General features: G+C 43.5%; 2 protein-coding genes across 4 annotated transcripts; both read left to right on the forward strand.

Annotated features, from left to right (window-relative positions):
* Positions 1 to 610: 610 nt before the first annotated feature.
* On the forward strand, positions 611 to 10,386 carry carm1l (coactivator-associated arginine methyltransferase 1, like). Of its 3 annotated transcripts, XR_003863064.2 has the most exons (14): positions 743 to 989; positions 2,213 to 2,338; positions 2,442 to 2,551; positions 2,645 to 2,749; positions 2,863 to 2,973; positions 5,690 to 5,867; positions 5,973 to 6,063; positions 8,670 to 8,751; positions 8,858 to 8,943; positions 9,095 to 9,184; positions 9,308 to 9,445; positions 9,554 to 9,643; positions 9,886 to 9,996; positions 10,129 to 10,386. XR_003863064.2 is itself a non-coding variant. In XM_029655602.2 (13 exons), the coding sequence occupies exons 1-13, from the start codon at positions 818 to 820 to the stop codon at positions 10,136 to 10,138; spliced, it is 1,389 nt and encodes a 462-aa protein (XP_029511462.1). In that variant the 5' UTR covers positions 744 to 817; the 3' UTR covers positions 10,139 to 10,386. The 3 variants fall into 3 exon arrangements, 2 of the variants coding, with proteins under 2 accessions (XP_029511469.2, XP_029511462.1); XM_029655602.2 differs by lacking the exon at positions 9,886 to 9,996 and having other exon boundaries at positions 744 to 989; XM_029655609.2 differs by lacking the exons at positions 9,886 to 9,996; positions 10,129 to 10,386 and having other exon boundaries at positions 611 to 989; positions 9,554 to 9,647.
* Positions 10,387 to 11,155: 769 nt separating this feature from the next.
* pum3 (pumilio RNA-binding family member 3) lies at positions 11,156 to 25,847 on the forward strand. Its single transcript, XM_029655589.2, has 17 exons — positions 11,156 to 11,255; positions 11,607 to 11,683; positions 11,808 to 12,029; positions 12,207 to 12,345; positions 13,620 to 13,695; positions 16,636 to 16,729; positions 16,839 to 16,905; positions 17,633 to 17,807; positions 17,993 to 18,096; positions 18,202 to 18,280; positions 18,366 to 18,464; positions 18,565 to 18,618; positions 18,716 to 18,939; positions 19,827 to 20,049; positions 20,292 to 20,379; positions 22,948 to 23,038; positions 25,337 to 25,847. Exons 1-17 carry the CDS (start codon positions 11,248 to 11,250, stop codon positions 25,461 to 25,463), a joined length of 1,947 nt encoding a protein of 648 aa, XP_029511449.1. The 5' UTR covers positions 11,156 to 11,247; the 3' UTR covers positions 25,464 to 25,847.
* The last annotated feature ends 1,049 nt before the right edge of the window (positions 25,848 to 26,896 follow it).

Here is a 26,896-nt window from a genome sequence, read left to right on the forward strand (position 1 = left end):
ACTTTTAAAAGTATTTTGAATCATATTGCTTTTGACATTTACAGTATTGATGGATCATTAGCAATGCATATTCTGTAACATGCAATAGTATGAGCAAAGTCGAACAAAATTGGACAAAAGATCACAAGCTACGTTTGAAAGAGTTTTCACCACAGGAGTCATTGCAAGAGATGTCAAAATGTAATTGAACAGGACCTTTCTTGTCATTGCCATAGTTCTCCACTAGGTGACACACTGAATGGACGTGGTGACGTCACTCCGGCCCACTTCTAAATCAGGAAGTTCAGGACCAAGCCCAATTTACTCCACATTCGTCAGGACTTCGTCCTGCTGTGCTTAACGCTGCTATGTTTTCAATGATATCAATAGACTAAGCTGTCCTCTTTAGTGTCATTCAACATAGTGAAAAGTGAACAAAATAGAACATGAGTGAAAGTCAGTTTTAATCAAGTGAAAGTGTGTTTATTATTATGTTAGAAAAAGGTGTTTTCGCCCTGAATTTGGAAGTTATCCAAGCATTGATGATACAAATATGTATTTGCAGAATTCTAAAATAAACTTTTATCTATTCAGATTCTTCAATGCCTTAGCCTAAATTGCAGAACTAGATTAGCTAAATCTAGCCATGGTTAATATATATATATGTGTGTGTATATGTATAAAAATAGATTGTAACTTCTCTTTTTGTTCAAAGCATATTCCTGTACACAGTCTGTCCCCGCCCCTTGACTCCTACCAGAGCTCCTTCCCCTCCCACCTCAACCAAACTCAGACACATCTACAGAACCTTACTACAGAAGTTACGACAGCTGCGACCATGGAGACCATGGAGAGGGGTTCAGAAGTGACCTGTTTTTCCATCAATCTGTTCACGGTGAATGAGGACCAGGTACAGGGAGAGATACAGGTGGCTAAACAGAGGCAACACCAAGGCCTTTCTCTACAGTTGAGCACAGGGCTGGAGGAGACAGAGCTCACTATTCAGGATGGTAAGTACACATGCAAGAAACAAGAACAAGCTAATATATCAAAGTTTTTTTTTATCACACTAGCTCTTTCCATATGAGTACAACCAAGAAGAAATAGTGATGATGCTCTCTTTATTTCTGAATAAAATTGCCAATAGCTTTTTTTTTCTCTAAAGATTAAAAAAAGAAATGTATTGCCCTCTCTCTGGTCTATGAGAAGTCCATGTATGTGTATGTGTGTGGAGTGTATGATATCTTCCTACAGTCTTTTCCATGTGGTAATTGTACTTCTTGCTGTGTGGTCGCTGGACAGGCAGTGCTGAAAGGTCTGTGAGATTTACTACCCAGTTGTGTGCACCCTGTGTGTGTGTGTGTGTGTGTGTGTGTGTGTGTGTGTGTGTGTGTGTGTGTGTGTGTGTGTGTGTGTGTGTGTGTGTGTGTGTGTGTGCGTGTGAAGTCAAATCAAATCTAATTGTATTTGTCACACGTGCAGTGTAGGTGTAGACTTGATCGTGAAATGCTTACTGACGAGCCCTTTCCCAACAATGCAGAGTTAAAAAAGCAAATTAACAAATAAAAATAGAAAACACAATCAAATAACAACAATGTAGCTCTATTACAAGGAGTTCCTGCACCGAGTCAATGTGCAGCGGCACGAGGTAGTTGAGGTAACATGTACATGTCGGTAGGGGTAAAAACTAACCGATCAGGATAGATAATAGTAGCAGCAGCGTATGTTGAGTGTGCAAATGTGTGTATGTGTGTATGTGAGGCGTCAATATGCATGCGTGTGTGTGTGTGTGTGTGTGTGTGTGTGTGTGTGTGTGTGTGTGTGTGTGTGTGTGTGTGTGTGTGTGTGTGTGTGTGTGTGTGTGTGTCTGACTCTGTTGTTGTGGAGTTCTACTGGACAGTATGTACCTAGACTGTGTTTTCCTATACTATACGGTACAGTGGGCCTTACCGCTATATCTCTCTGCCTGCTGGTGCACAGGATCAGATAGGGCCGCTACACATTAGTAGCCTCGTGCTGCCAGAATATGCTGAAGGATTTCTTAGGTTAATGTCTGACATTGTTATTTATGGTTCCTTTACTGATACGTTTGCAAAAGGCCAAGAACAAATGAATGGACTTGGGGTAGATAACTCAGAGGAACAGCCCCGTTGATAATGGATGACACAGAATACAGAGATCCTGTATTTGGGTGTATTTGAATTAACTGTCTGTTGTGTTTTTTCTTTTGCAGGTGATGGGGTCTGTGTTTTCAAATTCACAGTCACCAGGGAAACAGACTGTTGTCGGGTGGGCACCCAATCTTTCCTCATAACCGTTGGCTGCCTGAGCGTTCTCTTGCAGTTCAGAACACAGAGTGGTAAGGGCACACATGAAACGACTCACGTTAGCTAAGGTGGGAGCCTCCTTTACTCCGTCAAAAATAGTTTTCATGCATAAAGTCCGTTGTTTTCTGACCCCAGAGTTTCAGGAGTTCCACATACAGCTGAGAAGAGAAGAGAAGTCAGCAGAAAGGCAACCATCAGTGTTTGACCAGAGAACTGAAGACTCCTCAGCCCTGCAGTACTTCCAGGTAGTTTTACTGCACCCGTCAACTCGGCCCGCAGAGAGACAAACTGGTGGTGTACTAGGTTGTGAATGAACCTCGTCCTCCCTTCTTCTGTAGTTTTATGGCTGTCTATCACAACAACAGAATATGCTGCAGGATTATTTGAGGACAGCCACGTATCAAAAGGCCATCCTGCTAAACGAGATGGACTTCAAGGACAAGGTAAGAGTGGAACCACATAACCAAAACCACACGTATCCATTGAACCTGATCATGTCTTACTATTTGTCTGTTACTGCATGCGGATGTAATGTCTGGCTCCTTCCTGTACCCAGATAGTACTTGATGTTGGCAGTGGATCAGGGATCCTGTCTTTCTTCGCCATCCAGGCAGGAGCGAAGAGGGTATATGCTGTGGAGGCCAGCCCTGTAGCCAAATTTGCAGAGGTAAAGGCATCTCTTTTACCGTTCAACCTTACGGCCTACTCTGGCAGCATCTGATTGTTTTCCTATCAACCTTCCAGGAAATGTGAAAGCTCATCTTAAACGAGCATCCTTTTGCACTTTAACATGCGCTATCTGGCATTTTCAATCTATAGCACCAGAATTCTTAATAATTGCTCAAATGTGTGTGTTGTATGATGAATAGGTAGTTACTTCAGTAACGTCATTGGTCTGTTGAGATGATTGAACGTTCTATGCTGCTTTGAAATCTGATTTATGTTTCTGCTGTTTTAGCAGCTTAAACCACTTACGCCTAGAATGAGAAGGAAAACCTTACAGCTTTGACCAGTGAATAAAGTCATTTGTATTGCTTGGCCCGAAACACCCCGGGCAAAGATGATGAATCACTTATCACAGCCCTAATCACCTGTGTTGTCAACACATCTAGCTCAAACCTTCATGGTGTCTACGTGGAGCCAAGGACAAAGCCTTGATGAAAACAGCACAACCCTGGAAATGCTATCTCAGCGAAAGTCACACCTCCAGAACAGAACAGCCCCCATAAAACGGACCTCGTGCTTCACACACAGAGCATGACATTCTGAGGGTGTAATGATTTGAGGCAGCTCTTGGCCCAGAAACCAGCTTGAGGGTGAAGGAAACATATTTTCATGGATGGATGGCCTCTAGCTTAACAGTCAGGCATAGTTCTCCCTGTTCTATTTCTACTCTACTGGTGCTTGTTTCTAGACTGCAACCAGATGTGTCCCTTCATATTTCTTTCCTTCCACATTGCAGCTTATCTGCCAATAGCCGAACCGTATACTCAGTTGGACAAAATGGTGGACCTCCATAATGTATTCCTGTTGGGGTGGTTGCATGGTCTCTCTGAGCAGGCTGAATCCCTATCATACTGTAGGCCTACACTGAGGTCTATATAAACAGTGTGAGCCAGAGCCTTGGACCACCCCTGTGGACGCCTGGCCAGCGTCAGTGTGCACGTGCATGTGCATGGGTCACTGCCTCACAAGAACGCTCCACAGGCCAAGGTCTGGATTAAACAGGAAGGGTGCTCTGCCACGGTGTGGGATGATGACCTACGCAGACAGCAAGAGAAAACCAACCAGTGTGGACAATGTCCTTTTGAAACAATATTATGAGGGGCTCCGTCACACTCCCAGTCAGAGGGTCTTGCCTGGCCAGCATGACCTGGTTTATGTTTTTAATACACCATATGCTTCACTCTCTCAGTAATCGAAGACCCAGCAGTCTGTTCCTCTCACTCAGTGTGCATGGAGAGCATTTCCATGGAAAAGGACCCATGAGCACCAGCATGTGAAGTTCATAGGAGCATATCAAATTGTGTGTCAAATGAAAGCTAAGAGTCTATATTTGGGGGAAATGAAGGCATATATACATTTCTCTACCATTTGCCATCCTAAAAATCTGGACTAACAAACTGATGGAAAGGGTTCTTAGACCACAACATCAACCAGTAAAAGGTATGAGAAATAATTCAGAACACAATGTTGAAGTAAAGACCCCTGCCAACTAATATCAATACTTATGTTTAGTTTTGGATAAATTATTTGCTTTGAGAAACTTTGTGCCTTGCGATTCCATTACCAAAACCCCACATATCTTTAAGACATGTTTTAATGTCTCTCATGAGGAGGGACACGATAGTGAAAGTTCACAGAAGTAACAAGTAAAGGTAGACCTACCAATTAGTTACTGTGTAGTGTTTTTACTAATATCAAGTTTGTTATGAATTATTAAGTGATTAAAACTCTGAATTCTGTTACCAAATCGAAATTACTACAATTGAATTGTCTACAATGGGAAATCATAGTAGTCACAAATCACAGTTGGGTTCACCTGCTACTGTCCTCCCTTCCTCTGGCATTCTGTTATGTTCAGCTCACTACTGTTTTTAAAACAGTGTTAAAACAGTCTGGACAACCCCTCTCTCTCTCTCTCTCTCGCTCTCTCTCTCTCTCTCTCTCTCTCCAGTGAATGTCTCCTCTCCCGAATCTTAGTGAAACCTACCATGACACCTACCACCTACCCTCCTTCCATTTACTGTAACAAGCCTCCTCATCCACTGAGCAGACGTGGTCCACATAGAAAACTGAGGGAGATTTTACCGTAATTCTGTGGCCAAATTTAGCATCTGCACAGTTCTTCCAGTAAATGTGTTTTTGTGAAATGTTCTGTGTAAATTGTTCAAAGTAGTTATTGTGCACAAAGTTGTATGGTTTGATAACTGTTTAAATCAATTGTTTTGTTTGGCATACATTTTAAAGTGAAAAATCAGAGTCGAAGCGTAATTCCGTTACCATGGAATTGCCCTGGAGCAGCAGCCCAGCAGCTCTGGCATCATTAAAGTAGAACTCCCTGTTTACACAGCAGGGAAGTGTAATGTACCAGAGCACTTCATGGGAGAGTTTGCATGCACGAGGGTTTACCAAAACACAATTTGTCAAAAGCTAATTATAGTTCTTGCTAATTTTAGACAGCAGATGAATGCAATTTCAGGTGAAGAAACAAGCTACAAACACCCTTGATCCAAGACATCTGCTCTCAAATGTACTACACAGGATGTCATCATCAAAGCCTCAGACGTGCAGTGGTGCATCAGTAAGATCGGACCCTGTCTGACTCAAAAAACAAATGTCATATTTGGGGGGGACAGCAATGTTTTGTGTTTTCCCTTCAGATGCTTGTAAAGAGCAATAGTCTGTCAGATAGGATCATAGTCCTGGCTGGAAAGATTGAGGAGGTGTCGTGCCCTGAGCAGGTGGACGTGATCATCTCAGAGCCCATTGGCTACATGCTTCTGAACGAGAGGATGCTGGAGAGCTACCTCCACTCCAGGAAGTGGCTTAAACCCAAGGGTCAGTTGAATTCCAACAGAGGCTATTTTCCATGCTGTGATTGATCTGTTGATAGTTTTGTTCAGCTAATGTTACACAAAACATGTCTCTCTTCTACCTATTCAGGTATGATGTTCCCAACCAGTAGTGACATGCACCTCGCTCCCTTCACTGACGAGCAGCTCTACATCGAGCACTATGGACGTTCTAGCTTCTGGTGAGAGAATTAACACAACGTTTCAGAATCTGTTGCGTGTCATTCCGGCACCACAAGGTGGAGGCTGAACTCAAATAAACGTTCTTATTAGTTTTGTATTCTGGATTAGTGCTGCTTTCCATAAGGGGTTTCACAGTTGGCATCAGTGCTAACTTAACTCGTACTTAACTGTGACAGCGGTGTGTGTGTGGCTGCCATGAAAACACAGTGAACTGCTGTATGGGATGAGCTCATAGTGCTCTCCTCCCCCCTCTCTACTCTCCTTCTGGGGAGAAGCAGAGCAGAGCAGAGCAGGATGCCAGTGCGTTAACAGACCATGATTGACCCCGCCTCACACCCCCACAAAGCCTCTCAGTCTGGGCCTGGCCCTGCCTGACACTCCCCTCCCCTCCATCTCCATGAGTCTCTGTGACTGTTTACAGCTGTGTCCATGAGGGTTTATTTGACATCCCCCCACAGAGGCCTGGGCAGGCTGTGGGGCTACGCAACATGCCAGGAGGCTAATCGGCCCCCCACCCACCCGCAGCTCCAGGTCCGACTGGCACTGGGCTGTGACCCCAGTCAAGCGGGTTTCCTGTCAACGTAAAACGCTCCAGTTCAGTCCAAACCTGACTCACACATACCCTCTCGAACCCCTCTACTCAGATAACTGTCCTCACACTGCCAGAAGACACAGAGACATAGAGAGAAATTTGAAGAAAATATCTGCTGCTCAAATATTGTTGGTTAGAGATAGCGCAATATGTCTTTGCCTGTAGTTTTCCTCCCTCACTACACTCAACACATGACCGCAGATGCCATGCTTACATGGAGATACCGGATAGATGTTGCAATGCTCCTCTGTGAACCCTCTGCCTTCCCTCTCACTTACACACCTACACTTCATGACCAAAGGTATGTGGACATCTGCTAGTCGAACATCTCATTCCAAAATCTTTGGCATTAATATGGAGTTGGTCCCCCCCCCCCCTTTGCTGCCATAACAGCCTCCACTCTTCTGGGAAGGTTTACCACTAGATGTTGGAACATTGCTGCGGGGACTTGCTTCCATTCAGCCACGAGCATTAGTGAGGTCGGGCACTGATTTTGGGCGATTAGGCCTGACTTGCAGTCGGCATTCTAATTCATCCCAAAGGTGTTCGATGGGGTTGAGGTCAGGGCTCTGTGCAGGCCAGTCAAGTTCTTCCATGCTGATCTCAAAAAACCATTTCTGTATGGACCTCACTTTGTGCACAGGGGCATTGTCATGCTGAAACAGGAAATGGCCTTTCCCAAACTGTTGCCACAAAGTTGGAAGCATAGAATTGTCTAGAATTTCATTGTGTGCTGTAGCGTTGAGATATCCCTTCACTGGAACTAAGGGGCCTAGCCAGGACCATGAAAAACAGCCCCAGATCATTTTTCCTCCTCCACCAAACTTTACAGTTAGCACTATGCATTTGGGCAGGTAGGGTTCTCCTGGCGTCCGCCAAACCCAGATTTGTTCGTCGGACTACCAGATGATGTAGCGCTATTCATCACTCCAGAGAACACGTTTCCACTGCTCCAGAGTCCAATGGCGGCAAGCTTTACACCACTTAAGCCGACGCTTGGCATTGCGCATGGTAATCTTAGGCTTGTATGCGGCTGCTCGGCCATGGAAACCTATTTCTTGAAGCTCCTGAAGAACAGTTGTTGTGCTGACGTTGCTTCCAGAGGTCGTTTGGAACCCAGTAATGAGTGTTGCAACCTAGGACAGATGATTTTTACATGCTACGCACTTCAGCACTTGGCGGTCCTGTTCTGTGAGCTTGTGTGGCCTACCACCACGCGGCTGAACCGTTGTTGCTCCTAGACGTTTCCACTTCACAATAACAGCATTTACAGTTGACCGGGGAAGCTCTAGCAGCGCAGACATTTGACGAACTGACTTGTTGGAAAGGTGGCATCCTATGATGGTGCCACATTGAAAGTCACTGAGCTCTTCGGTAAGGCCATTCTATTGAAAATGTTTGTCTATGGAGATTGCATGGCTGTGTGCTCGATTTTATACACCTGTCAGCAAAATGTGGCTGAAATAGCCGAATACACTCATTTTAAGGAGAGTCCACATACTTTTGAGGTTATATTGTATATCACCCACACCAGTTCACTAGTGCTGACAGCATCCTCACTCAAGCTTGAACATACTGAAAAGGTTATTAGTGATAATCTAATGCACTTCATCTCACACACATCTTGTGTTTCACATGCAAGTATTTTACACCACCCATTTATAACAATACGGGACCAAAGACACTTCACCAAGATGGGACGTGCAATGAAATCAACAGTGTCATATATACACTTCACTTTTCCCCTTGAAGCTGTATAATGTTACAAGATAGTGGTCTGCATGCCGTTTCTAGCAAGAGGGCTATGGTGTAGTGTCAGTCTTTGATCCACTACCATGAGGGGATGACAAGCCTTTTCAGTTTTTAGGAATGCAGAAATCATTCTTAGCCTGGTGCTCATACATTTTACAGCATGAATTTCAGTTGTGTCTGCCTGGACAAGTTAGACTTTAGTGCAGAATCTTCTGATCTAATACATGATGTGCCTTGTTGTTCTGCCACACTCCGTTGCAGGCACCAGACCTGTTTCTATGGGGTTAACCTGAGTGGTCTTCACAGTTCTGCAGTTGATGAGTTTTTCAAACAGCCCATAGTTGTGAGTACCTCGGGTTCAATGAGGCTATAATTGCGTTCATGCTGATATATACTGTGAAATAATACAAAGATGTTCAATTTGCCTCATTGTCCTCATTTTGTTGTAGGACACATTTGAGATGTCGATTCTAATGGCAAAATCTGTCAAGCACTGCATCAATTTCATGGAGGCTAAAGAAGAGGACTTACACAGGTGATTGCCTACGTCCTTTTTCAACAACAACACAAATGTAATTGCGCGGTTCTTATTATGAGCTATGAAACTGTATTGGCAGATAAGAGAAAATCTGCGATAATGACAGAATGTCGCTGTAATAAACATTCCATTTCACTATGTCTTGCAGGATGGAGATTCCATTTGTGTTTAAACTGCTCCAGTCTGGACTGATCCATGGGCTGGCCTTCTGGTTTGACGTAGCATTTATAGGATCCAAGTAAGACCGCTTGGAGTGATGTTTTTCAATGATTTTCATTGTTAAAAAAACAAACAAGTGTTATCTCAGGCTCCAGGGGGTACAGTAGATATACTCTGTTCATTTGAGTAATTCTCTCTGCAGGATGACAGTGTGGCTGTCCACTGCTCCTAGTGAACCTCTGACTCACTGGTACCAGGTCCGCTGTCTCTTCCAGACCCCTCTGTTTGGCAAGGTGGGACAGACTCTGTCCGGATCTGTCCAGTTCATAGCCAACACAAGGTAAGCCGGAGAAGGACAGTGTCTGTACTATAGAAATGGAATGTGGGAAATGGAAACAATATTATACAGAGATTATATTGGTTGCTTTTTGCTCTTCATCTCTACCAGGCAGAGCTACGACATTCACATCACAGCAGTCGTTGATCAGTCAGGCTTCAAATCTGGCAACAGTTTGGATCTAAAGAACCCTTTCTTCAGGTGAGCAGCTGCTATTTGGTTCAACAGTGAGATTCAATGATGTCTTATTCTTCTATGTATGCAGATGTCTATAATGTTGGTCCATACCAGGTCCATAGCAGAAGCTTAAATTCTCTTCATGTCCTATCAATTAATACAGCTTTTGGTAGAAGCGAGTAGATATGGTAGTATTGTTATTTTCTACTTGCCTAATGTGCTCTGTAGTGTGCCTGGACTACACCTCTGTCTGTCTGCCTGTTTAGGGTACACAGTTGGCTGCTGGTGTAAGAACCTCCAGACAATGCAGGAGCAAAGAGTGTGGACAGACCCTTTACAGAGTAGAGTGTGGCACAAGCCCCGGGACTATAGGCTAGGTAAAGTACACCTGAACTGCCCTGCGGGGTCAGTAGTGTAGTCCATTACATATCCCCTTTGTAGGAAAGTGCATAGTTCCAACAGGAGTTTGACTTTGTTTGTTTAGCTAAACATGCATTTTCTTTCCAAAGGTATGCCTGAAGTGATGATCACCAATCAAGTTCCAGGAGCCTTCATGTCCTTCGCTATAAAACTGTCCATGAAAGAACTTTGAATGTACATGAATATGTTTTTATTTTGCATAAACATATAGCCAACGCCGGCATTTCATGCATTACAGTGTACAGGGACATCAAGTGGATCTACAATAGTTATGCACTAAGAGAGATACACGTGTATGTATTGTAAACCTGTAATACAAAACCAATAAACTTGTGTTATCCGTAACAATAACCTCTCATTACTTCTCTAACCAACACATATCTGGTTCCATTTCGGTCCCTGGCTCGTTAGCTCTTACTTGGATTTGAAAATCATTGATTTGAAGGGACAGGTGGAAACAACATGCTGGTGACGAGTGACTTTCTTGGGCTATTCAGGGGATAGATTGAGCCATGACTATACGTGGCTTAGGCTACTTAGCTACTACAGTAAGTATCAGTTTTTATCTATAAACACATAGATATCATAAATGTAATATAATGATTTATCAGGTACAAAAACAGGCACCGGGTCATGTCTAGATGGATTACAGCTAGCTTTTGTCAAATTTACGCCGTTTTTGAAATTGTTTTGCATTTTACCTAACCCTAACCTTAACCTAATTCTCATAACCGGCTACGTTAACTATCCTAACTTGCTGTGTAAATTCTGCAAAACCTGATACGAAAAGTCCATTTTGACAAAGCTGTTAGACGTGTTAGGGTAGGAACGTCCCAAGTATCCCGGATTGCACTAACCACCCAGGGTCGTCACAAGTTACCACAGTCCCAAAAATATATAAACCCCGCCTATTTCTACAATGTATCTTCTTCAAATGTGATTTTTTAACCCTAACCTTGACCACAAGGTTTCTAATCGTAACCCTAACCTTAAATTAACATAAAACAGCAACATGTTGTTTTCATGAATGTCTACGACATTGCCAATTCTGACTTTGTGGCTGTGGTAACTAGTGACAACCCAGGCACAGCACAATATGCCGTATCGTTCTAGTATTGTCGCAATAAAAAACAACCCATGCATTTTACGGCAGTCAGGACGTTTTCTGATTGGAAGGTTCATGCCGTAAACCGTTAAGTTCAGAACGCATGTCAAGGTATGTAGCTAAACGTGTCTATTTTGTCTTCTGCATAGGAAAATGCTAAAATAATGTTGTTAACGTGACTGTTTTGTCAGTGAAAATATCTCTACCAGACATGTTTTATTATTACACCTCATACCTTACCTGTAGTTCTTTCTGGCCTGCCAGGTTTAGTAACTAACGTTAGCAAGTCAGCTGAACGCTAACTAACTAGCTGCTATTGCTAGCTAGGTACTGAAGTTAGCTGGAAAACACATGGCAATAGCACATACAGTAATCAGTATTCAAGCTGGAACTATGATTAGTCGATCGTCTAAGGTGCAACTACCTACTGATCATGCGCTTTTTGTCTTTTCCTTTGAATAGTGAGTTCTTGAGAATGGAACCCAAAAAGAAAATATTTTCCCCTAAAGGTGGCAAGAAGTTAATACAGAAAGGAAAAGGTAAGTTAATACGTAGAAGTAATAATAGTACTAATATGAATATTATACATTAAAATATTTGTTTAATGATGTGCTGGTAAAAACAATGTGTAGACCTAACTGACTAGCTACAAACTCTGTTCAGAAGGTACAGGTAAACCGGGGACCAAACCAACAGGTAAATCACTAGGGAAGAGGCCATTTAAACCCCACAGTGGAGAAAAGGGCAAGACGTTTGAGAAGACTGGAGGAAAGGGGGCTCCACGGAAATTCTTGAACAAAAAACCCACAGATGGAAAGTACATCAAACCCACAGATGGAAAGTTCACCAAAAAGCGAAAATTCATACCTGGGAAGGCTGAGGAAGGTATGAAATATGTACAACGGCCAATTATCAAACACTTTAAATAGGCTACATTTTGTAATGGCTTGCTGGAAATGTTTTAACAGTGTTTCTTTTTAAATGGGTCTATTAGATTTCTTCATCTTTGTATGAATGATCAGTCATCACACCAGTGGTGTAACGCTTGTCTTGTTTGTTCAGGTTCTGAGGCCAAGAAGCCCAAATGGGGTGAGTTCAAACAGCAGAAGAAAGAGCTGAAACAAAACCGGCAGCAGACTGAAAAAAGGGAGAGTTATCAAATAGTGAGCAGAGCCAAGCAAGTGTGGGAGATGGTCAGAAGGTAGGTTAAACCAGCTACTACATTAGTTATTGTACCAGCGGTCTAACAAAACTTCAAATTTAGGATTAAGTTGCATATATTTATATCGTTAGTTATCACAAAGTGCTATACAGATACCCGCTCTAAAACCCCAAAGAGCCACCAATGTAGAGGCACGGTGGCTAGGAAAAACTCCATAGAAAGGCAGGAACTAGGGTTGAATGCTGGGAACATGGTTAATTTGCCGGGATTTGCCACACGAAACCACTACCTATTCCCTGGATAAATAACTGCGACAAACAGGTCAAATATAATAATTTATTTCTATGAATAGCATAGAGGGAAATGGAACTGTTAAATAATATGAGACATCTGGCTTCCCTTACGGACTTTGCATGATGAATCATCAACGCTCCGGGTGAGGACAGGCAGACCATCTCAGTATGGAGTGCAGTTCACAATGCACGTAGGCCTATCATCTCATCGTGGTAACTTTTTGGTAATATTAGTGGTAACATTAGGGGTAATATTATGAAAGGTATATATGAGTCGGCCTACTAACTATACAAATAGGCCCTATTGTATTTCAAAATCAAATTCGCTAGCCTATACTTATAACTTTGAAGGCCGCATGTGCAGCACCATTATCACGTGTTCGCTCACCTACTTTATCAGGGTTTGAACGTGCGTCATTCCAGTCCGGTTAATACAGTACAGTAATACAGTTCACACAAGATTAGCCTACTGGAACTAGTTATATCCATTGGCTTTGTTTTTCTGCAGTAGCCTATATCAAATATTTATTGGAGAACAGCACAATCATTTGTGCTTTTTTTGTGCTAAGCCTCATAAAATGTCTTTAATGTAGGCCTCAGGTAGTATCAGGCTTGAATTTTTAGTCAAATCTCTAATCTAATCCCGACACGGGCCTATTTATATGCTTTATAACGCTTTTGAATAACACTTCTGGTTTTGTCTGGAAATACTGGGATACCTGGGGGAAAGGGGATTTATTCTCGGGATGGAACATTTGTAAAACACCAGGGAAATATTCAACCTTAGCAGGAACCTAGGAGGAACCAGGCTCCGAGGGGTGGCCAGTCCTCTTCTGGCTATGCCTGGTACATGGCCATTCTTCAAGACATTCAAACGTTTATAGATGGCCAGCAGGGTCAGATAAAAACCACAGTGGCTATAGAGGGTGTTAACACCTCAGGACTAAATGTAATTTGGCGACAGCAACATTTTACGCCTGTACTTATTATTTATTATATGTTCCCACTTTTTCAACACAGGAAAGATTGCAACAAAGAGAAGAGGATCAAACTCATGAAAGAGCTTCAGGAACTTGTGAAAGGAAAGATAAAAACAGTGAGTACAGTCTTAACATTTACACTGCTGGAAGGAGCCATTCAAATCTATAATTTACTGTAGATTGTGCATTGTCAATCACCACAATGTACGAATTAAAAACATGGCACAATGGAGAATTTGTCATCCGCTGAAATTATTGGACAGACCATGCCTGTCAATACCAACTTCCCCTCTAAATACACCTCTGCTGTCTTCAACCAAGATCTCAGCGATCACTGCCTCATTGCCTGCATCCGTAATGGGTCAGCGGTCAAACGACCTCCACTCATCACTGTAAAACGCTCCCTGAAACACTTCAGCGAGCAGGCCTTTCTAATCGACCTGGCCGGGGTGTCCTGGAAGGATATTGATCTCATCCCGTCAGTAGAGGATGCCTGGATATTTAAAAAAAATGCCTTCCTAACAATCTTAAATAAACATGCCCCATTCAAGAAAATTAGAACCAGGAACAGATATAGCCCTTGGTTCTCCCCAGACCTGACTGCCCTTAACCAACACAAAAACATCCTATGGCGTTCTGCATTAGCATCGAACAGCCCCCGTGATATGCAGCTGTTCAGGGAAGCTAGAAACCGTTATACACAGGCAGTTAGAAAAGCCAAGGCTAGCTTTTTCAAGCAGAAATTTGCTTCCTGCAACACTAACTCAAAAAAGTTCTGGGACACTGTAAAGTCCATGGAGAATAAGAACACCTCCTCCCAGCTGCCCACTGCACTGAAGATAGGAAACACTGTCACCACTGATAAATCCGCCATAATTGAGAATTTCAATAAGCATTTTTCTACGGCTGGCCATGCTTTCCACCTGGCAACTCCTACCCCGGTCAACAGCACTGCACCCCCAACAGCAACTCGCCCAAGCCTTCCCCATTTCTCCTTCTCCCAAATCCATTCAGCTGAAGTTCTGAAAGAGCTGAAAAATCTGGACCCCTACAAATCAGCCGGGCTAGACAATCTGGACCCTTTCTTTCTAAAATTATCTGCCGAAATTGTTGCCACCCCTATTACTAGCCTGTTCAACCTCTCTTTCGTGTCATCTGAGATTCCCAAAGATTGGAAAGCAGCTGCGGTCATCCCCCTCTTCAAAGGGGGACACTCTTGACCCAAACTGTTACAGACCTATATCTATCCTACCATGCCTTTCTAAGGTCTTGAAAGCCAAGTCAACAAACAGATTACCGACCATTTCGAATCTCACCATACCTTCTCTGCTATGCAATCTGGTTTCAGAGCTGGTCATGGGTGCACCTCAGCCACGCTCAAGGTCCTAAACGATATCTTAACCGCCATCGATAAGAAACATTACTGTGCAGCCGTATTCAATGATCTGGCCAAGGCTTTCGACTCTGTCAACCACCGCATCCTCATCGGCAGACTCGACAGCCTTGGTTTCTCAAATGATTGCCTCGCCTGGTTCACCAACTACTTCTCTGATAGAGTTCAGTGTGTCAAATCGGAGGGTCTGCTGTCCGGACCTCTGGCAGTCTCTATGGGGGTGCCACAGGGTTCAATTCTTGGACCGACTCTCTTCTCTGTATACATCAATGAGGTCGCTCTTGCTGCTGGTGAGTCTCTGATCCACCTCTACGCAGACGACACCATTCTGTATACTTCCGGCCCTTCTTTGGACACTGTGTTAACAACCCTCCAGGCAAGCTTCAATGCCATACAACTCTCCTTCCGTGGCCTCCAATTGCTCTTAAATACAAGTAAAACTAAATGCATGCTCTTCAACCGATCGCTACCTGCACCTACCCGCCTGTCCAACATCACTACTCTGGACGGCTCTGACTTAGAATACGTGGACTACAAATACTTAGGTGTCTGGTTAGACTGTAAACTCTCCTTCCAGACCCATATCAAACATCTCCAATCCAAAGTTAAATCTAGAATTGGCTTCCTATTTCGCAACAAAGCATCCTTCACTCATGCTGCCAAACATACCCTTGTAAAATTGACCATCCTACCAATCCTCGACTTTGGCGATGTCATTTACAAAATAGCCTCCAATACCCTACTCAACAAATTGGATGCAGTCTATCACAGTGCAATCCGTTTTGTCACCAAAGCCCCATATACTACCCACCATTGCGACCTGTACGCTCTCGTTGGCTGGCCCTCGCTTCATACTCGTCGCCAAACCCACTGGCTCCATGTCATCTACAAGACCCTGCTAGGTAAAGTCCCCCTTATCTCAGCTCGCTGGTCACCATAGCATCTCCCACCTGTAGCACACGCTCCAGCAGGTATATCTCTCTAGTCACCCCAAAACCAATTCTTTCTTTGGCCGCCTCTCCTTCCAGTTCTCTGCTGCCAATGACTGGAACGAACTACAAAAATCTCTTAAATTGGAAACACTTATCTCCCTCACTAGCTTTAAGCACCAACTGTCAGAGCATCTTACAGATTACTGCACCTGTACATAGCCCACCTATAATTTAGCCCAAACAACTACCTCTTTCCCAACTGTATTTAATTTATTTATTTATTTTGCTCCTTTGCACCCCATTATTTTTATTTCTACTTTGCACATTCTTCCATTGCAAAACTACCATTCCAGTGTTTTACTTGCTATATTGTATTTACTTTGCCACCATGGCCTTTTTTGCCTTTACCTCCCTTCTCACCTAATTTGCTCACATTGTATATAGACTTGTTTTTTTTTACTGTATTATTGACTGTATGTTTGTTTTACTCCATGTGTAACTCTGTGTCGTTGTATGTGTCGAACTGCTTTGCTTTATCTTGGCCAGGTCGCAATTGTAAATGAGAACTTGTTCTCAACTTGCTTACCTGGTTAAATAAAGGTGAAATAAAAAAAATACTTGAGTACAATAAAAACAATTGAGCACAGTAGACGTATTCAAATTAGTTTACAGTGCATGGCATCCTAATGCTCAAGTTTGCAGGTAAAGTTGAAACGGTTTTTCTCTTTCAGATAGCATTTGCTCACGACTCCACCAGAGTCCTCCAGTGTTTCATCCAGTTTGGGAACGACGAGCAAAGGCGGGAGGTTTTTGATGAACTCAAAGGTCAGTGGTTTGCTCTGTTCTAACGGTCTGTTCTTCTGAGTGTGGTCAGTTGTTTTTGTCACGTCAATCACAATGCTCTACATCTCAATGATGTTATTCTTCTCCCTAGATGATATGGTCGAGCTGAGTAAATCAAAGTATGCCCGAAATATTGTGAAGAAGTTCTTAATGTATGGGTAAGTGTGCCTTTTTCTTCCTCCAGACAGTTTGCTTATACATGAAGTCGTCACTAGCAATGGGTGTGTTCTTTCCATATCATCAGATATTGTGTTGATGGCATTAGATCCTAGCAGGAAAGCCGGCCCAAAAAATATAGTAAAAACAACAAAAAGGGTCATCTTGTTGAGTAAATCACATCATTGTAAATCTTAGTATGGATATGATTTAACAGTAATCCTTTGTGCACGCGTGCCATTGTCATTTCAAATTGGTAGTGCTGCTTGATCTGATCTGTTGTTGGAATTCCCTTATCATTTGTTTACGACACATTTGAAATGAAAATCAGGCCAATAATTCCAAACTTTACTCATTGTAACCTTCCTTGTAATCGTGACCTTTGCTGAAGATACAAGTTGTTTTAAGTACAATCTAATGCATGGCTCTGCTATTAAAGGATGTGGGAATGTTATCCCGTTATGAAGGTGTATCTTGTAGGACGAATATAAAGGTCATCATTTGAATGGTTTACATTGTGAACACTCATCTCTGCATTTCCTGTCATCTTCCATGTGTAAGATTTGGAGAATGATGTCTGGGGAGAAAATTCAAGTCATATTGATCTCCATTGAGTCTCTCTACTCACTGCTAGTTTCTGATAGGGCAGTGTTACATCATAAAGAAGTAAACCTGACATGGGTCTCTGAATGAAAATCTGACGGCAGGTGTGTGTATCCTCTGCCACAGGAGCAAAGCGCAGGTTGCAGGTGTGATGGTGGGCTTCAAGGGGAAAGTGAGGCAGATGCTGCGTCACTCTGAGGCGTCGTCGGTAGTGGAGTACGCTTACAATGAAAAGGCCATCCTCTCCCAGAGACTCATGCTCACCGAGGAGCTCTACGGAACCACATTCCAAGTCTTCAAGGTCAGGACACGTCTCACACCTCTCCCACGAGCACAGTGTAATAGTGTAGTTCTAAGAGTCTGGAAACACCTTCTCTCATAATCTGGTTACCAAGAGATCTTTCTGATGATTGCTTGTCTCTGTGAATATCGGCCGGAGAGGATGTTATGCCGAATTGTACTGACAGTTGGCATGTTTGTTCACAGTCGGCAGTGTGCCCCACGCTAGAGAAGGTGCTGGAGGCGAACCCAGACAAGGTTAATGGCATTTTGGAGGAGATGAAGCAGATCCTTACCCCCATGGCCACAAAGTGGGTATTATTGAGCACACACAGCTCTAACCTTCCACAAGGGAAACCGAGATAATAAATCCAGATACTGCTTTTGATTTCTGTCCGTGTTCTCTTCTCCCACAGAGAGGCTGTGATCAAACATTCTCTGGTGCACAAAGTGTTTCTGGAATTCTTCCTGCATGCCCCAGCCAAACAGAGGACTGTAAGTAAAACCACCAATGGCTGTAGAAATGACCGAGCGAATCCTATCATGTTTCTAATACCATTTTGATCATGTGACTTCACAGGAAATGATTGAGTCAATAAGGGAGTCTGTGGTGTATATGGCCCACACCCACGATGGAGCTAGAGTAGCAATGCACTGCCTGTGGCATGGGACACCTAAGGTGAGTATTCACTCAGGCATTCTAGCGAGATGAGCCTCACCAACCACAAACTAGTGTCTGTTCTTTGTATGTACAGTGATTTATTTGTTTTATCTTTCAGGACAGAAAAGTCATCATTAAAACCATGAAGACCTACATTGAGAAGTTTGCAATGGTACTCAAGACAACAACAAACAGACAATATTTGATCGCCACAGTCAGATATGTAAACGTGTGTGACTTACTGATTGGTTTGTTGATTTTCTCTCCAGGGAGAGTTTGCGTTCTTAGTCCTCATCGCTGCCTTTGACTGCATAGACGACACCAAGCTAGTGAAGCAGGCCGTCCTATCAGAGCTTCTTGCTTCCCTGCCTGATGTCATCACTAATAAGAATGGAAAGAAAGTTCTGCTGTACCTGCTCAGCCCGCGAGACCACGCCCACCTGTTACCTGAAATCATCCAGGTGCTGGAGAAGGGGGATGGAAACGCCCACAGGTGAGTCCTGCCACCACCTACCAATCATTCTAAAGGTGTCCGCGGACTTCAGTTTGGCTGGTGCCTAGCTGGATTTGGCCTAGGTGTACCGAACGAGTGTGCTTGCATACTCGCTTAAAAGACCTTCACTTGGAAAACGAGAAAAAAAGCGGCAATAGTATTGTTTGTCCAGTATACACTTCCTCAAAATAGTCAAATAATCTAAAGAACTCTGTCATTAGGCGGCAGGTAGCCTAGTGGTTAGAGCGTTGGGCCAGTACCCGAAAGGTTGCTAGATCGAATCCCGTAGCTAACCAAATCTGTCGTTTTGCCCCTGAACAAGGCAGCTAACCCACTGTTACCCGGTAGGCCGTCATTGTAAATAAGAATTTGTTCTTAACTAAATTGCCTAGTTAAATAAAAAATGTTGATGTTTTTGCAGAGAATCATTTAACTAAAATGTTTGCGCAATATTTATTTTAACTTTTTATTTTCGCATGAAAACGAGTCAGCGCTCATTGAATGACACTTTATTGAAGAATCCCAACTGTTGACAAATCACAGACGAGGGGTCGTGGACTTCGGCTACCAACTTCCAGCTACCGACTTCTGGCTACTGACTTGCCTCGAGAGAGAAATGTGTGTGTCCGAACAGCCGAAAACCCTCTGACTGAAGTCCAAAACTAACAATAATATATGCACTAACTCGTCTGATCTGCCTTAACCAGCTAGCTAGACTAGAACAAAGGGAGGTCAACTGTCCAAACCTTCCCTAGAGTCACTTAACATACCTAAATTGCTATTTTGAACCCAATTGGACAGACAAGATTAAAGAAATGCCGTTTATGCTTCATGCTTTTCATACCCTGTACTTTAAATGTTCTCCATCCGACCCTCTGTCCCTTCAGCAAGAAGGATGTTGCCCTTCGCCGGAAGGAGCTCCTGGATGCGGTGTCCCCGCACCTAATTCAGCACCTGTGTGACCACGCCCGCACTATGGCAATGGACAAGGCCTCCAGCGTCACAGTCACCGTCATTCTGGGGTCCGCCATTGGGGACCTGCATCCTGCCATGGAGGCTGTGGCTGAGCTGGCTGCTGACGACTTCACACCAGGAGGAGTGGAGGGGCAGGTGAGGAGGGGACAGGGGGCTCAGGGGCATGGTGTGCCTGTCAAATTCAAGTAGGAGAATGTCTCTCATTGGTGAGAATTTCACTTGGTTTTGAAGTCTCCATTGGGTTTTCTTCAGTCTGTCTGGTCAACTGCAGGATGATTGTCCAGGCTTGGAATCGGAAACACTGTTTCTCTCTTCTGTCCTCTGGAAAAACCATGGTGTTCAGTGTGAACATGTTTTGTCTGTTTCCTGTTCTGTAGCTGCACATGGCTGAACACCCTGCTGGGCATCTGGTGCTCAAATGGCTGATTGAACAAGACACCAAGATGAAGGAGGTTGGGAGAGAAGGTCTGTAAAAATATATATATATATATATATCACCTGTGCGGCTGACCGTACATATGACCTCACAAATACACTCCCTGCGTATTTATTTGAACAGTGAAAGTCAAACTTTTTAATTTGGCTCTATAATCAAGTATTTGGGATTTGAAATCAAATATTCATATATTTGATGAAATATTGAAGTTGGCCTTACTGCTATTAGTCCATATAAATGCATTGAATAACAGGTTCATACATGGAAAAACAGATAATCAGAAGGAAGTTTGTTTTAAAGTGTCTCTTATATCTAATAAAGGTCAGGATTTTTTTTTTTTTTTTACCAAAACAATAGGCACAACTACTTCCATATACATTGCATTCGGAAAGAATTCAGACCCCTTAACTTTTTCCATGATTTTACATTACAGACTTATTCTAAAATTGATTTAAAAAATGTTTTGTCCCTCATCAATCTACACACAATATTTGAAAGTCTCTTGAAGCATGTTTGGCAGCTATTACAGCCTCAAGTCTTCTTGGGTATGACGCTACAAGCTAAGCACACCTGTATTTGGGGAGTTTCTCCCATTTTGCTCTGCAGATCCTCTCAAGCTCTGTCAGGTTGGAAGGGGAGTGTTGCTGCACAGCTATTTTCAGGTCTCTCCAGAGATGTTATATCAGGTGCAGGTCCAGGCTCTGGCCGGGCCACTCAAGGACATTCAGAGACTTGTCCCGAAGCCACTACTGCGTTGTCTTGGCTGTATGCTTAGGGTCATTGCCCTGTTGGAAGGTGAACCTTCTCCAAAGTCTGAGGTCCTGAGCGCTCTGGAGCAGGTTTTCATCAAGGATCTCTATGTACTTTGCTCTGTTCTTCTTCCTCGATCCTGACTAATCTCCCAGCGATACCACCATGCTTCACTGTAGGTATAGTGCCAGGTTTCCTCCAGACGTGATGCTTTGCATTCAGTCCAAAGAGTTCAGTCTTGGTTTCATCAGACCAGCAAATCTTGTTTCTCATGGTCAGAGAGGCTTTAGGTGCCTTTTGGCAAACTCCAAGCAGGTTGTCATGTGCCTTTTTACTGAGGAGTGGCTTCCGTCTGGCCACTCTACCATAAAGGGCTGATTGGTAGAGTGCTGCAGAGATGTTGTCCTTCTGGAAGGTTCTCCCATCTCCACAGAGGAACTCTGGCGCTCTGTCAGAGTGACCATCGGGTTCTTGGTCACCTCCCTGACCAAGGCCTTTCTTCCCCCGATTGCTCAGTTTGGCTGGGCGGCCTGCTCTAGGAAGAGTCTTGGTGGTTACAAAATTCTTCCATTTTAAGAACGATGGAGGCCTCTGTTTTTGGGCACCTTCAATGCTGCAGACATTCTTTGGTACCCTTCCCCAGATCTGTGCTGACACAATCCTGTCTCGGAGCTCTATGGACAATTCCTTCAACCTCATGGCTTGGTGTTTGCTCTGACATGCACTGTCAACTGTGGGACCTTATAGACAGGTGTGTGCCTTTCCAAATGATGTCCAATCAACTGAATTTACCACAACTGGACTCCAAGTTGTAGAAACATCTTAATGGAAACAGAATGCACCTGAGCTCAATTTCAAGTCTCTTAGCAAATGGCCTGAATACTTAAGTAAATAAAGTATTGTTTTGAATTTAATACATTTGCACATTTCTAAAACCTGTTCTCGCTTTGTCATTATGGGTATTGTGTGTAGATTGCTGAGGATTTTTTATTTATTTAATCCATTTTAGAATAAGGCTGTGATGTAACACCATGTGGACAAAGGGAAGAGGTATGAATACTTTCTGACCAAGTACTAAACTTGGACTACTTTAATACACATGTTAATTTGTGCAAATACTTATGACACTTTCAAAAGGGGGTCTAGATACATGAAAGTGCTTTAATTTCTAAACGGTAGTACTGATATGTATGAAAATACCCTAAAATGAAAGGTGGCAGTGCTAGCTGAGCCTCTAGAGATCCTGGTTCGAGTCCAGGCTCTGTCGCAGCTGGCCGTGACCGGGAGATCCATGGGGCGGCGCACAATTGGCCCAGCGTCGTCCGCGTTAGGGGAGGGTTTGGCCGGCAGGGATGTTCTTGTCCCATCGCGCACCAGCAAGCCCTGTGGTGGTCCGGGCGCAGTGCACGCTGACACGGTCGCCAGGTGTACGGTGTTTCCCCCGACACATTGGTGTTGCTGGCTTCCGGGTTAAGCGGGCATCGTGTCAAGAAGCAGTGCGGCTTGGCTGGGTTGTGTTTCGGAGGACGAGTCCCATCGCTTCCACTCCCCTATTGACAAGACTGTAACTACCAATTGGATACCATGAAAAGGGGGGTAAATTGTTTTTATAAAATTGAAGGTAACATTCTGTACTGTCGCCTCATGAAACATTTGATCTCAAATCCAAAATGCTTGAGTATCGCGCCAAATTAAAGTTTTAGCTTCACTGTAAATACATAGGGGAGTGTATGATCTTGAAACAGTAATCCACTCAAAGACAATGCAAACATTGGCTGTATAGGTGTCCATTTGGACCTGTGACTGTATCCTGTATCTTCCTGACCATGACTACTGTGTCTTCACAGAGCGTTTCTCCAGGGTCCTGTTGGACAAGGTAGGGATGGACAAGCTAAAGACGTGGGCTGCAGTGAACCGTGGGGCGATCGTGCTCTGCTGGTGAGTACCTCTACACTGTTCGATCTAATTCCTCTAGCCAGTCACAAACTAGCACTATCGACAAATACTGCAAAGCAAGCAAACTGGTGCTTTTTGATTTAGTTAACCTTTATTTAACTAGGCAAGTCAGCTAAGAGCAGATTCTTAATACAATGACGGCCTACACCGGCCAAACCTGGATGACGCTGGGCCAATTGTGCGCCGCCCTATGGGACTCACAATCACGGTCAGTTGTGATACAGCTACAGCCTGGATTCGAACCAGGGTGTCTGTAGTGATGCCTTTAGCACTGAGATGCAGTGCCTAAGACCGCTGTGCCACTCGGGAGCCCAGTGCTTAATGGTAAAAAACAACAACAAATGGAACAGAAATGATACCAGCTCCTTCCTAGGAATTGGGGGAAAACTCCCTCCATTTGAACTTTGAACTTGTCCCGATTTTAAAATCCAGTCCTTGCGAAACTTGTAAACCAGGGATTGGAACCGGTTCAGGGAACAGAACCGTAAAATGTTTGTTTTTTACGAGGAACAGAATCGCGCACGAAGGTGATCTATACTGTTCCAGAACAGCACCGTTATTTTAAAAGCATGGGAACCGGTTAATAACATTATTTTTAGGTTCCATGCATTTTTTCCCCCAGTCCCACAAAACATAAAGTGCCTATGCCTCACTCTGGCTGGAATTTGTTTGTCTGTGCGTGTTGGCAACCCGCCCCTTCCCCCCCAGAGCTTAATCTAGTAGCATACTGACGTGTGATTGATTCACTGATGTGTGATATTTTTAATTGGAAAGAATGGATTTAACATGCTAATTTAAAATGCTAATGAAGGATTCTATAGTTATCATGTCTCACATTGGATTTATTAACTACCAAAAGGTATGCCGTGTTCTGCACACGCAAGCTTGTTAACTAGCTGGTCCAACTCTGACGTTTTAGACATTCAATGTTCCTTCATAGAAGCCTTCTCCTCCGTAGGTATAATTGTGGGCCTAATACAGATAAGGCAAACAAGATGCCCAGCACTTCAGGCCAAGCGTACTCCTCCACCCTCTCGCTCTCTCCCCACCCGCAACATTAGTCTCATCTCGCGCCCTACACTCATCTGTCCAATGCATGGAAATGGCTTGCCTGCTCCATAGCGAGCTGCTCTGTCTGAAGTCATTTAATGTAGAAAGGAACAATTATAAATAGTTTATTTATTTTTGGTTCGAACCGGTTTAGAACTTTATTTTGCTGGTCGGAACAATGAAAGGGTGGTTTTGTTCAGAACGGGGGGAAAAACCTGTTATAAACAGATTGAAACTAGAAGTGCTTAGAAATGTGTACCATGACAGCGAAACTCACTGAGCCATGAAAATGGTAATTGAACTTGGATCAAGGTCTCTGGAGGCCAAACACTTCAGGAATACCAAACACCATCACAAAAGACTAAGCTTAGTGTTTGTCTTGATTTAAACATTTAAATCTTCCCATCACTATAGATGTTCTGCTTGTCTTATCATCCTAGCTGTTGCCAGTGAAATTGAGTGTAAAGCGAGAACAGGCAGGCGTCAGCTGGGGGTTAAGCATGTCTTACAGGGTGGCTGTTTGTATTCATTCACCATATCACTGGGTGCTGTGGGTGAGAAAGGGGCGTGCAGTTGGGCGCAGCTGCCCATTGTGAAACAGCAACACAAGCCGTGGATTACGCTTCCTCAATTCCTTGGCTTTCGTTTTCTTCACATTTTTCTGCCTCTCTTCTCTAGCCCCTGTTCACTCTAGCCCCCACCCCTTCCTCCAGTCCCTCTCTCCTCTCTTGTCCTGTGCCACTGTCCCGCCACCTCCTGCAATGTCTTTGTGCCCATTGTCCTTCTGTAATCTCTCTAAGTCTCTAAGCAGTGAGAGATTTGTCTGATTCACTCTCTAAAGTCTACATTTATAGTTGTAGCCTGCCATATCAAATCAGTTTTTCTCTTAGGATTTTTTTCCCAGCAGCGGTGGCAGTTAGCGGAGTCGGGGGGCTTCCGGGGGCATATCTATACATTATAAAACCTTTTTTTATTTTGTAATTATTTTTTGCAATGGCGGCCACAAATTAGCAGGGGCAGTGCACTGCTGCTCAATGCAAATAGGGGAAGCACTGCAAATAATTAGATTTAATGCTCGATGTTCACTAAAAATAGTTTGACTTGGTTAACTTAGTATGGGTAGAAATGTTTCACTCACCAGGTATGAGATGAAAGGAAGACATTTGTTTTGTAATGTGGTTTATGTGTAAAGGTTACTTTCACCAACATATCTGTTTTTGTTTTTTACAGTCTCCTGAACAGTGCAGATGAGACTGTTGCAGAAGAGGTTAGGGAGGCGTTGAAGGCCTACGCTCCAGAACTACAGAAGATCCAGAACTGTAAAGGAGTGGAAGTTCTTTTGGAGAAACTGGCCTGATACATATTTCATGATGTCTATCCTCGGAGACCGTCTACCCACTTACTTGTCACTTCTTCCCAACTGGAGTAACAGGTTTTCATTACTTCACTGGGGTTTATATGGTTTTCTATCCATACTGTCCACCCAGTCCAATGACCTGACCATCCTGGTGAAATAGCGTGAAGAGGGAAGAACAGAGGATGCTTATTTGTACTGCATTTTTTTTGTCCAAATAATTCCGATATGCTTGTTTGTAAAGCTGTGGTGCAAGTATTTTAAAGGTAAAAGATACCCACACACTGGCAGGCAGTGAGTTTGTATAATTTGTAACTGACCTGTATTTTTGATTTGTGCTAGCTGACTGTGGCGCTGGAATAAACAAACATGTTGGTTGGTACACTATCATTGTGTGAATGAATGTCAGTAAGCAAATGTTAGAAGAATTCTTTCATATAAATCCAACCATAAATGCATTCACGTTAACCCTGACAGGGAACCTCAGTCCGTCACCTTTATGCCCCATTAAGTCACCAATCTGTGTCCCGGCCTGTCAGACTGCTCGTAGCCTATTCATCTGTGAAGGAAGCAGAAGCCTGCATGCTCACTAGTGGGCCCTGCTTAGATTCCATCTGTCCAGGTCTCTGTGATTTGGATGGACCCAGTCAGCCGAGAAACAGCTTTTTCCTTCAAGATCCAGCATTCTTCTCATCAGTTTAGAGGATTATTAGTGGCTGCCTGTGTGGCTGCTATTCGGGAGATTTTAGTCACATTGTAGTAGTCAGTCTGACTTGCGCTACTTCTGAGGATTCTGTCCAGTGAAGACAATTTGGCCGTTAGGCACTCAAAAACACCTGAGAGCTGTGCTGTCATGTTATTTTGATCTTTCTCTTTAGCAAAAAGTCTGCTTTCTGCTAAGTGGAAATACATTAGCAATGTATGGGTGGCTGGTGAACTTTGTGAATGACAACATAGAGGAGAAGCGAGAGGTTTTTCTCTGCCCAAAATCTGTCCATGAAAATAAGCGCACAAAGTGAGGAATTTTTGTATAGTTGTCAAATTCGGTCATAAAAGTGTACTTGCTAATTTGCTCGAAAATAAGTTTTGTAGTGGTTAGGTTATGATGAATGAATGTACTGATATAAGTGGACACGTGGTATTTCGGCAAAAAATCAAACACTAGGAGTTGTGCGTGTTGTTATAGAGAGGACTCCTAGCTATAACCCGTTTTAGCATGGACATTGAGGGGTTCCACCATTTTAAAGTCAACCGGTTGGGGAATCCTGTGTGTTGGGAGCAATCAGCCAATGAAGAAATTACTACTTTAAAATGGAGATGGCCTCAATGGTGCTGCTCATACGGTCTGTCACAGACACGAAGATGAGTCTAGACCCTGTTCACACACATCTACCCTCTCATTGGCTAGAATGGTGCCACCTGATCTCGCCTCCCCT

This window comes from Oncorhynchus nerka, linkage group LG4 (assembly GCF_034236695.1).
Source record: "Oncorhynchus nerka isolate Pitt River linkage group LG4, Oner_Uvic_2.0, whole genome shotgun sequence".
Classification (NCBI taxonomy): Eukaryota; Metazoa; Chordata; class Actinopteri; order Salmoniformes; family Salmonidae; genus Oncorhynchus; species Oncorhynchus nerka.

Coding starts and splice junctions, on each gene's coding strand:
- carm1l (XM_029655609.2), top strand. CDS start 626: ATGGTTAATATATATATATGTGTGTGTATATGTATAAAAATAGATTGT. Junction 8,752..8,857: donor TTTTCAAACAGCCCATAGTT/GTGAGTACCTCG, acceptor ATTTTGTTGTAG/GACACATTTGAGATGTCGAT. Junction 9,185..9,307: donor GTAGCATTTATAGGATCCAA/GTAAGACCGCTT, acceptor TTCTCTCTGCAG/GATGACAGTGTGGCTGTCCA.
- pum3 (XM_029655589.2), top strand. Junction 16,730..16,838: donor GGTTTTTGATGAACTCAAAG/GTCAGTGGTTTG, acceptor TCTTCTCCCTAG/ATGATATGGTCGAGCTGAGT. Junction 16,906..17,632: donor AAGAAGTTCTTAATGTATGG/GTAAGTGTGCCT, acceptor CCTCTGCCACAG/GAGCAAAGCGCAGGTTGCAG.